At 34.6% G+C, this 12,194-nt stretch overlaps 2 protein-coding genes across 3 annotated transcripts; both read right to left on the bottom strand.

Moving 5' to 3' along the window:
• Nucleotides 1-840: 840 nt before the first annotated feature.
• Nucleotides 841-6,940, bottom strand: LOC132170303 (cationic amino acid transporter 1-like). Of its 2 annotated transcripts, none has more exons than XM_059581229.1 (4): nucleotides 6,828-6,940; nucleotides 6,058-6,474; nucleotides 3,825-4,423; nucleotides 841-1,696 (listed from the first exon to the last, which is right to left on the bottom strand). In XM_059581229.1, exons 2-4 carry the CDS (start codon nucleotides 6,467-6,469, stop codon nucleotides 935-937), a joined length of 1,773 nt encoding a protein of 590 aa, XP_059437212.1. In that variant the 5' UTR covers nucleotides 6,470-6,474; nucleotides 6,828-6,940; the 3' UTR covers nucleotides 841-934. The 2 variants fall into 2 exon arrangements, with proteins under 2 accessions (XP_059437212.1, XP_059437211.1); XM_059581228.1 differs by having other exon boundaries at nucleotides 6,058-6,470.
• A 4,317-nt stretch (nucleotides 6,941-11,257) lies between these two features.
• LOC132169513 (cationic amino acid transporter 1-like) lies at nucleotides 11,258-11,947 on the bottom strand. Its single transcript, XM_059580538.1, has one exon. It carries the CDS (start codon nucleotides 11,945-11,947, stop codon nucleotides 11,258-11,260), a length of 690 nt encoding a protein of 229 aa, XP_059436521.1.
• Nucleotides 11,948-12,194: the final 247 nt, after the last annotated feature.

The raw sequence follows: 12,194 nt of genomic DNA, 5'->3' as shown, positions 1-12,194 counted from the left end.
TACTGTGGTCGATGCATGTTAAAAATAATAATAATAATTATTATTATTATTATTATTTTTTAATTTTTTTTTAAAACTGATTGAAAAGGCATGTGGGTTTATTAACTGGATCGCATTATATTGGTAGTTTTGAGATGAACTTTTGAAAGGACTTTCCTTGAATCCTTACCATTAATTCTCTAGTGTCAGTAGTGTGTATCTTGTTAGAGAATATTAGGCGAATTGATTTCATTGTAATTGATTGTAATCTCCTATAATCAAATCTGATTGTTTAGATGGTAATCAAATTATTTTGATTTGATTACCAAACTTATCTACCTCAATTCTCCTATAATCAAGAGTATCATGTATTGTAAAAGACATCAAGCAATAAGAGCATAATGTCGCTCTTTGGGCTTTATCTATAGAGATAGGTCATGGACGAAACCACTTCTTCATATCTTGCGTGTGTTTGTTTTGTATTTTCGTCATGGGATGTTTGAAAATCTATCAAGCAAAATGCACTTGTTTCTTTGCAATATTTGTGACAAACACCATTTTTATGCTGTGAAAATAAATTTATTCTTAAGTTTATAGAGTAGAATTTGGCATTGTTACTAACTTACATTTACTTATGGCCATCACCTAAAAGTAATTGAATCAAAATCTTGTTGCCTTATTATTCCATACAAACTGTTTTTGTTCTTATATATGTCGTGTACAGCTTTCAAAAACAAGTTCATTTCTTCAATTTATCTGCTGTAATGAATTTCCATTGCTGATCATTTTTTATCAGTACAGCTACTATTTACCAAAAGTATGTGAATCTTATTTCCTTATTATGGTAGAAAGCATGAGCACTACACCAACAAACACTTGCACACATTTATGAACATCAACTACACGTACACATATGCATTACACACATTTATGATTTATTACAAACTCCTGGCCTCTAGCGCACAATGTTAACATTTTCTGCACCCTCTTCAACATTCTTCCTCTCCTCGCCATTGCTAGATTCCTTGGCTGTGTCATAGGATGCATGTAATCCAATGACAAAATAGTAAATAAAGATTATCAAAGTCCACACCCCGAACCTTGCGAAAGATGCTTTGTCTATTGACCCAAGAAGGAAAATGTTAATGGCGATGGACAACGATGGCAGCCATGGCACCAATGGCACCCCCCAAAGTCTCGGCTCTCTTGCATGCGGAACAAAAAGCCAAATCCCCACAGTTGCAATCAGCCAAATCGGTGCGGTTATTACGTACCCGACCCACCCATCGCTAACTGCCCAATAAACAGCAGTTGCAATAGAAGATCCAAGTATCAGCAGAATAAACACAACGAGCTTTATACGATTTGTTTCAGTTGTCACGCCAGTAACATAATACCGACGCACGAGAAGGGCGACGGCGACGAGCATGAAGATAAACAGTGTGGAGATAGAGAGTAGGTTGGAGAGAATGGGAAGATCTGCGAAGAAGGCGATGATAGCCGTGGCAACGAGCATCACGACCGTGGCATTAATGGGTGTTCCAGTTCTCTCGTTGACATGGGCAAGCCATGGCGGCAACATGTGGGTTCGTGCAATATGTGTGAGATATCGAGCCTGACCGACAGCTCCCACTAGCAAAACAGTCGTCATCCCCTTCAACGCACCAGCAGCAACTATATACTTAGCCCAACTCCAACCAACAACTTCGAATGCTACCTGTTAGAATATAAACTAAATTACTATACGAGCTATATGTGTTAATACCTTTCTTAAAAACCCTTAAAAAAACCATATATAGAAAAAAAAAAAATCATATAGAATTTCGTTTTTTTTTTATTTATTTATTTTTTTTTAAGAAAAAGAAGAAATCGGAGAACAATTGTACAACTTTCTAAGTGTGGTTTTATAACTACAAATAAGTTATAAATACAACTTTTATAGAATGTTGAGTGAGATGATTTATTTCACTGCGTTAAATGTTTAGTGAAAAATTTTGTTTTATTTTGTATTCATCAATTTTTTATTTTTATTTTATTTTGCTCTGTATTTTTTTTTTTTTTTTTTCGAATGTTCAAAATTGTGAGTTTTATTTGTATTAAAATCTAATAGGTATCACACTAACAATATTAGAGATTCTTGCTAATTTTCTATTCATGCTTTGATTTTTTTTTTTTTTTTCATTTTAAACTACTCGATCCTATGAGAACAAATATTTAAACAAGTTTTTATTTATATGAATTAAACCAAAATTAAGAGTCGTATGTTTTAATTCATTTGAATGTTTTATGTGATTTATTTTTCATTTGTGTTATTTACTCGAACTTTCAGGCATGTTTTGAAAGTAATTTTTCTACTTTCGAAAGCACAAAAAGGGAAAAACGTATTTGATAGTTGTGTAGAAAAGGAATACAAACATTTTCAAAACACCAAAGAGATAATTAAGCATTGAACTTGAGGTGAAAATGTTTATTTGATTGTATTAAATGTACAATAGAAATGTATTATTTAACCTATAATGAAAAGTGTAATGATTTTAAATTTTATAATTAAATTATAATGAATAATTTCTCGCATTGCATGGATTATGAACTAATTTAATATAGTATCAGAACCAAAGGTTTTGAATTTGAACATTATCTACATCAATTCCCATTCCATTTTAATTAGTTAAATATTTCATGTATTAGGCGAGCCTACACCTGATCGGGGTAAGTATTAGAATATGAATTAATTAAAGAGAAATGCTATTAGATTGCATATAAAGGAGATGACGTGGAATTGAAAATCAATCAATCACATCCAATTCTAATTAAATATTTCACCAATTGGGTGAGCCCACATGTGAGGATAACTATTATAATATAAATTAAAAATAAATGTTATTTAGTAGATTACTATAAAATTGGGATGACGTGGCATTGAAAATTAGCAATTGATTTTTGGGGAAAGTCTACATATCCCTCTTCAAACTATCACTCAATTGACAATGTTCCTCCAAAACTACCAAAAATTGTCAATATTCCTCCCAATGACAAAACTACCATTAGTAAAATAATAATAAAAAAATACTAAAACTTCTAGAAAAAACCTAAAACTAAAAAAAAAAAAAAAAATCCAATGGGTGGCAAATTTAAAATTTTTTTTTAAAAAATCCTTTGTATAAGAAAAAATTAAAAAATTTAGATTTTTTTTGTTATAAAAAAATGTTTTTTTTAATAAATTTTTTTTTAAAAAATTTATGTTTTAAAAAAGTAACAATTTTCGTTTTCTAAAACAATTTTTTTATTTAAAAAAATGTTGCTTTTAAATAAAAATTTATGTTTTAAAAAAAAATCGTTTAAAAAAATTAAAAATTTCGATTAATATATATATATATATATATATATATATTTAAAAAAATCGTTCTTTTTAAATTAAAATTTTCGTTTTTTTTTTTAAAAAAAAAATTTAAAATTTTTATTTTTTATTTTTTGAATTTATAGGATATTTTCGTCTTATTGAGAAATATGAAGGGACATTTTTATCTTTTTGCTAGCCTTAAGGAGGACATTGACAATGTTTTGGTAGTTTGGAGAGACATTGTCACAATTGAAAGTTTGAGGGGGACATTATCAATTAGGTGGTAGTTTAAGGGGATATGTAAACTTTACTCTTGATTTTTTTTTTTTTTCCCCCCCCTTACAAAGCCCTTGTTGATCCAAAGTTTAATTTTCATTGCTACATCATCCTAGTTGCATGAAAATTATATAACAATCTACTAAATATCACTAGTCTAAATTAAAAGATTAAATTAACTATTTATGATCAACTTAAGCTTTTATAATAAGTGAAAATTTAACATTACCGAAAATGGAGCATCCACGTCGAGGGTTTCGTACGATTGCATAAGGCATAATGTCACCGCTAGTAAACAATATGCCAATGTAGTAATCACCATTGAACCTACAAGACCAATGGGGATGTCCCGAGCGGGATTCTTTGTCTCCTCAGCCATGGTTGAGACAGCATCAAATCCAACATAAGCGAAGAAAAGCACTGCTGATGCCTTAAAGATGCCACGGGCTTCAAAAGGGGCAAATGGGGTATAATTCTTTGTATCGGCTTTAATAAGGCCGGCAATGATGATGAAGAGAAGGACGACAACATGGAAGATGGATGCAATGTAATTGAAACGCGAAGAACCCCTGGTACTGAGGACTGCAAGGACACAAATGGCAGTAATGACGACAACGGCTATGGGGTCAAGATATTTGTAGTCTTCTGAGAGACCATGAGCTACAATGCGGAAATCGTTTGGCTTGTGGTTGCAAAGTGTGGCGAAGTAGGATGTCCAGGAACGGGCAACGGCTGCTCCACCGATAACGTACTCTAGCAAGATGTTGCCAGCGGCAATGAAGGCCATGAAGTCGCCGAGCTCTACCCTTAGGTAGGCAAATGATCCACCTGAAAGGGAAAGAATTAAGTATGCAACCAATAGTTTTTTATTTTTTTTTATTTTTAATATAATGAAAAGGGATTATAAGGGAGGTCTTTCCCGCTCCTAAAACACAAAAAACATAAAATGATAAAATGATTGAGAATACTTCCAAACGCTTGCTTCGAAGCGGCCCATTTGACGATGTGGTGTGCACAAAAATTAGCACATCATGATGACTTCAAGGCAGTCTAGTTAGGGAAGAGATGCAACCAATATTTATTATCATATGTTACAATTTCTTTTATGAAGCAACGTGATAGTCTATAATTGATAAAATTATAATACAAAAGAATAAGATTTAATTAGTTGTGTACTAGAATCAACTACACGTGATCTGAACTCATTTTTATTTTCTTGAAACTTTTTCCTTCAGAAAAAAAAAAAAAAATGACAAATTTAATATAATTTTTTTAAAACACTCTCTATAAATTTATAAATAGTGATTAATTGACCTAACCATCAAGTCTAACTAGAATACAGGAAGTCAGGAACCATTGGGTTTTGCAATATGTGCAGTTTCTACGTATCGATTCAACTGCGGCCATGTGCGCCTCAAACAACTGTCATAATCAACCATTTAAAAACAAAAAAAAAAAAAAAAATCAATAAAAATGGGTAAAAATAAAGAAAAATGATAGAATTTTTTTATTTTTTCAATTATTTTAACTTTTTTTTTTTATAGCAAATAAATAAATTTACCATTTAATTTATGTAAGGTTCACACGAATTCACAAATTTAATGGTTGATCGATTGAATTTGTAAAAAAAAAATAATGATATTTAGTAGATTGTTATACGACTGTTATATAATTTTGATGATGTGATTGTAAAATTTAATCTTTCAATCAATAAAGTCTTGTAAAAATAAAAATTAATGATTGATAATCATTACCACATCATCATAATTGTATCAGTATGACAGTTGTACTTGTACTTGTATGACAGTCTACTAAAGAGAAATGATATAATTCATTATATTTTTACCAATATTCATAGTGAATTGATGAATCCACTATTAAATTTGTGTAAAGTTTATATAAGTGTACAAATCTAATAATTGATATATTAAATTTTTTAGATGAAATGAAAAAAAGATGAGAAAAATATTGACGTGAATCATTCATTGTCTATTAAATATCATTTATTTTATAAAAAATAGTTGTGTAAGATGCTTAAAAAATTAAGAAAAAAAATGATAAAAATCATTTTGGGTTTATAAATTAAATGAAAATTTTATTGAATTTGCAAAAATAAATTATTGAAAAAAAAAAAGGTGTACTAGAAGTCTAGAAGGGCCAGCCGGGACTTTTCGACACTCTAATCATAGGATTCCTAGCCTGACTTCGTTGACTAGAACTTATGCCATTGACCAGCAGAATGTGAGGGAGATATTTTATTATTAGCATTTCCATTCCATCTCAGTCGTCAGTCAATAAGTCAATTGTTTGAATTTTTTAATCGAACGGCTGAAATATTTTTTATTTTTTATTTCTCTTTTTGTTTTTGGTTAGTTAGGCGGCGCTAAACTGTAGTTTTTGTGATTATCTTAAAATTAGAAAAACAAGAACACTACAATAATTATTATGCTCTGGGTACGTACCGGCTACGGGGATCTCCACGGCGAATTCGGTGTAGCAGAAGACGGAGAGCAAAGCCGAGACGCCGGAGACGACGTAGGACAAGACGACGGCGGGGCCAGCGTGTTCGCGGGCCTCGAGGCCGGTGAGGACGAAGATGCCGGCGCCGATGACCGCGCCGATGCCGAACCACATGAGGTCCCACCAGTTGAGCGTCTTCTTCATCTCGTTATGGCTTCGAGCCTTGACCTCCACGAGCTCCGTGTGGTCCATGGAGCGGGTCACGATCCGATCCTTCAGCCTCATCGGAGTCTCCATCAATGCCTTCCCGTAGTTGCCCCAGCTCCGAAACGATTCCTCGGGTAGAAAATCGCTCTTCGCGCACGAGCACCCCCTCCTCCTAATCCCTTCATCCCCGCCGTCCACTCCTCCCATTCTGCCTTAATCACCACCACACAAAATATTAGATCCGGAAAACAAAATTCAAGATAAAATCCTGTTACAATCCCCTGTTTGGTTGCCCGGAAACAGAGAGAGAAAATTGGAGAAAATGAAGCTTGTTTGAAGCAGAGTATGGAAATTTTGTTTATAAAACAACGCTAAACCATACAAAGCACGCAAAAAATTAAAATAATAATAAAAAAAACTTATTTAACAAAAATAAATTAATCATTTAACGTAATCCATTGACTATGAAGTCTTAGATGAATCCCCAGGAATCAATTAATTATTCGAAAAAAAATTTACAAAAATTATATTGGAATCTAAACTTTCAATGATTCAAGAGAGAGACCGGGCTTATCTGAGAGGTTCTCCGGTGACCGGCGCAGAAATCTCTATCTGAAGAGTGTGGTTTCGAAGCGGGAAATGTGCACCACTGGTAATATATAGGCTCGCTAGCTTATCACGTTCTTTACATTGATCAGGATACTGAACTTTTAGAGGCCCAAATTGTTTTGAACTTGAGCATACAAAAAAATAAAATTTCTTTGTGGGCCAAATTAATCGTTGTTGGGCCCAAATGATTCTGTTAGGGCTAAACAAGTGTTTACTGGATATGTTTATAAGCACTCTTAACATATTAATTATCTTATATTATTACAAATTGTTACTAATATATATAAAATTAAGTGAGAACCGATTTTTTTTTTTTTTTTCTTCCTTCTATCCAAATAAAGGAAATTGGGAAAAAGAATTAAATGAGAACCGATTAATATTGTTAGGATGCTTCCGTATTTTTATTTCGATTGCTGACAGCCGAAAGTCAATAGACGGTTGGTAAGCCGTAATAAGATATTTTGCCCACAATAAAAAATAAAAACCTAGATGTAATCCTTTTTTGAGAGATGCACGTGATAAAGTTGGCCTTACCATGAGGTTTTGTGATAACCAGACGATTGACGTACTTTTTGGGTCAACGTGGATAATGAGATATTTTGCCCACACACCTGGATAATGAAGATATTTTGAGTGTCTGCTTCCAACAACTTGCATGCTTTTCTTTCTTTCTTTCATTTTTTTCTTATATATATATATATATATTCCTGAGCTTGCTTGTTTGTTGATCATGGTTTCATGAGACGTAGTTTCTAACCGATTGAATTATCTGTTAGAAACTCCAATCAGACAATTAGAGCTTCACTAGAATAGTTATTGATAGTCTTTATGACATTGACTTTAATTCCGCACTTGACAAACATATCTGGATACAAATTTCCTCTAAATCTGTTTAGAAGAAATTTTCTTCAACCTACTTTAATAACATCTAAATATATGTATAATTAAAAAAATCCTAGCCTCTCTCTAGTCCCTCTCCAGTGAGACCCTGAAGGGGGGAGCGAATTTAGGGTTGGCAAAATGTATTCGCGTGTTGGGTTCGTGTCCGACCCGATTACGACTTGACACATTTAAACCAAACCCAAACACGACACATTTAACTAAATGTGTCGAACCCCAAACCCAAACGCGGCACGGTCTATAAACGGATAACACGACACGAATCCGTTTATATAAACAAGTTGTAACATGTTGTGTCGGATCGATGCTGCACGACCTGCAAACCCGACCCAACTCATTACAGTTTTTAACCATTTCTAGCCTTACCAAAATAGTTTTTTTTTAATCAGGCTTCTACGGTTGCGCTTGTTGGCTGCAACGAAGAACATAGAAAATCAAAATGTTCAAATTGAGAAAAATCCAACCAAAAACACTAATTTGTGGTATAAAAATTAGTGGGTAAGTGATAAATAATTACTGGAAGGGGTTTGAGGTAGTGATCTTTTAGTATTGAGAAAGATCTTTTAGTTTGAGAAATAAAAATTAGTGGGTAAGTGAGAAAAAAATTAGTGGATTTTGCAAATGAATGAACTCTTAGTTTTAGGTAGTGAAAAGCTGAAGCTTGGAAGGAAGGTACCAGTTGGACGATGAGGTAAGACCGTGAGAGAGGGGTTTGAGTTTGAGAGCTTGGAACTTGGAAGGAAGGCGGAAGGCCTCCTGAGCGGCGCAAGAGAAGAGAGGCTGGATTGAGTTTTTATTTTTTATTTTATTATATATATATATATATATATATATATATATATATAGTTAGAAAGCAAGTTAAGGCGCTTTTAGGTAAAAAAAGAAAAAAAAGGGGTCAAACGTGTCAACCTGCGAACCCGGCTGATTGCCATGATTTGACATATTTACTAAACGTGCCGTAAATAGATGACCTGTTTAAGCCCAATCCTAACTCGAATTTTACGTGTCATGTTCGTATTGGGTTCACGTGTCACGGGTTAAAACTAGGAGGGATGGATTTCCCTTCCTCCTCCTTTTTTTGTTCTTTTTTTCATTTCCTTTGCTATGGTTTGATTTTGGAACTCAGCAGCAGCATCCAGATTTAGCAACAATAGCAGCTGTCCCTTCCACCTCGTCCCTTGGCTTCTCCTCGCGCTTGGGTTTCGTCAATATTTTGCTGAGAAACTTAGATCGGCTCTTTGTGTTGCCAATCTACACTTTTGCCGCTGGCCCAAGTCCATACGCGCCACTACATGCTTCTCCCTAGTGCCACTGTGCCCTGTAGACACCAGACTTTTTCTCTCATCTTTTTGGCACGCGCCGAATGTGGTTCATGCAACCCGAAGTGTAGATTGTGTGAATTTCACGCACTTTGCGTGTGAGCCTCATGCGTGTGTCGGGTTTCCTCTGCCATTTTCTTGCTGGATCTTGCCATTGATGCTGGTTTTCTTTGTTTTCTTGTGTTATCCTTGCCTTTGAGTTGATGAGGGATACTTTCGATGTGAGGGGTTTGTCTCACGGCCGGGTTAATAAATCTTTTTTTAGGGATAAGACCTACTTATATATTCAAAGTTAAACGGCCCAGAGCAGATCTGCCCTTTAAATAAAGTGTATATATGGATTAGATCTGAGGAGTTAGATAGGTTTTTGATTATTAGATTTTCAGTGTATCCACCTTCTAGTCTTGTTTTACATAGTGTTCTAGGGCATCCTCTTGGGACAAACATATCTACTCCTATGGCATCAATTTACTTTTGTTTTTTTCTTATATATATATATATATATATATATAGAAACAAACTTATTCTTTATTTCAAAATCTTACCTTAAGGTTTCTTTATTTTGTTTTTCTTCTAATTAACCAATCACTAATCTTAAAACAAACAAACAAACACACACTTTATGTAAGATTAACTAATCTAGACATTAGCAAAAATAAATAATACTTAAATTTTAGTGTTACATTTTCATTCATTCATTCATTCATTCATTATTATTATTATCACTTACGGCCTAAAATAAATCTCTTAGCCCCAAATAAAATCCTCTGATTTTTTAAATTGCCCGTAATAAAATCATAGCCAATAATCATTTCTTAACAATAAAACCAAAGCCTCCAAACTAAATTTTTTGAACCACAATTCATTTCAATTATATCCACATGTCCCCTTAATTTCTCTAAAATTATAACTTTGCTTATAAAATATTATAATTTAGTCTAATTCCTAAAATTATAAGGGGGCTGTTGATATTCCAACCGATACTGTTGAACAAGACGTGACTTTTGAAGATAGCAAAGAGGTTGATGAAGAGATTGTTGTCGGGGATGAGGGTCCTCCATTAGCTAGTGGCATATAAGAAGACTATGCTTTACAACCTATAAAGTGTAGGGTGACGATTGGCGGCAACAATATCTTTCAGTCTACATGCACCATGGGGACAAAGTACTTGTCATCGATTTAGAGAGTTGCGAGAATGTAGTTGTGGAGGAAGCAGTCCAAAAGTTAGGACTAGAGACTAAGAGACATCCTACGTACTCCCTATCAATTGGAGTTGTTCAAGAAGGGAAACAATGTAATAGTTTCTAAATGTTGTCTAGTATCCTTTTCTATTATAACTAAATTTAAGGATCAAGTGTGGTGTGATATGATCATCATGGATATGTGTCACTTGTTGTTGGGGAGATCATGGCAATATGATTGAGCCGTTATTCATGATAGAAAGAAGAACACACAGCTTCATGGTGGGCAACGTAAAGCTCACATTATTACCCAGACAAGAGGTGGGGCCAAAAACTCTGAAAGGGGAAGGTCAATCCCTCATAGCAAAGCGGGATTTGTCAATGAGATGTGTTAGCATCTGGGGTGGTATTTGTATTGATGGGTAAGGAGAGTAGTATCACAGGGGTGGTATTGGAACTGGTAAAGGAGTTGTTAGAAGAGTTTTCTGATGTGTTTTCAACAGAATTACTGGAAGGGCTGCCACCACTGCGAGCTAGACATTCAATATCAAATTGATTTAATTGGTGCTAGGATCCAACCTTCAAATCAGCCACATATCGCATGAGTCCACCATGGTGATGTCATTCGTGTTGTCTAATGCCCTGAGTACATTTAATTTATGCGAGTGATGAATTGGATCTTTTAGTACTGAGAAGTGTTGTTTGCACGCCTTGAAAATGTGCTTGCAACCGAAGCTTCAACAGAGAAAATATTACACTCTTTTAGCACCAAATTAGCCAACTAATTAAAAACTAACAATATAAATTTAAATTTTTGGGATAAGTGATAACCTAACATGTTGGATAATCATCAAGGTTTTTGCATTCATAAAGTAGACAATTAACTTCTTGTGGGAAATGACAAGCACATGCATTCACAAGTTGGAATATGAACACATTTACAATCAAAAGTCAAATACTTTGCTTTTCTTCACAATATAAACATATTAACTGCCACCATTTTTAGAAGCATTGCCAACGTTCATACCAGCTGAACCAGAAGCAACAGCTGAAGTGTCAGCCCCTTCTTCCACCACCTTCAACTGCACGCCATCATCCACCCTCTTCTCCCCAGACCCCTTCGCCTTGTCGTACGACAAATGCAACCCGAAAAACAAATAGTAAAGCAAGATAAGCGCACTCCATATCCCAAACCTTTTGAAAGACGCTTTATCTATCGACCCAAGGAGAAAAATATTGATGGCAATCGACGTTGATGGCAGCCACGGAACCAACGGCACTCCCCAAAGCTTTGGATTCCTTGCATGTGGAACCAAAATCCAAAGGCCAACGGTGCCAATGAGCCAAATGGGCAAAGTTATTGTGTACCCAATCCAACGGTCACTTTTGCCCCAATAGGCAGCAATTCCAACGGAAGAACCAATTATAAGACACAGACACACGATGAGCTTGACGCGGTTCGCCATTGTCGTCACTCCGCTGACGTAGTAGCGGCGCACGAGAAGTGCGGCAGCCACGAGCATGAAGATAAATAGCGTGGAGACTGAGAGGAGGTTGGCGAGAATCTCGAGCTTTGTGAAGAAGGCAACCACTGCAGTGGCGACGAGCATGACAATCGTGGCGTTGATGGGTGTCCCTGTCCTTGAGTCAACTTTGGCAAACCATTGGGGAATCATGTGGGTGCGTGCAATGTGGGTGAGATATCGAGCCTGACCTGTTAAAGGATTTGATTAAACGATTAAAGTTATCTATTTGTATTTGCTTAAATATTTTATGGGAAGTAATTATTTAACTTAGTATAAAAGTTAAAGGTTCTGAATTCAAACTTTATTTTTATTAATTTACTTTTTATTTCACTTAAATATTTTGAATGTTAGATCTTACTTATTAACATTCTGGCTTAATAGATTTTGAGGTTTATAT

The sequence above is a fragment of the Corylus avellana genome, chromosome ca2 (assembly GCF_901000735.1).
Source record: "Corylus avellana chromosome ca2, CavTom2PMs-1.0".
In the NCBI taxonomy this organism is placed as follows: domain Eukaryota; kingdom Viridiplantae; phylum Streptophyta; class Magnoliopsida; order Fagales; family Betulaceae; genus Corylus; species Corylus avellana.
This window is presented reverse-complemented; position numbering and strand designations above follow the sequence as displayed.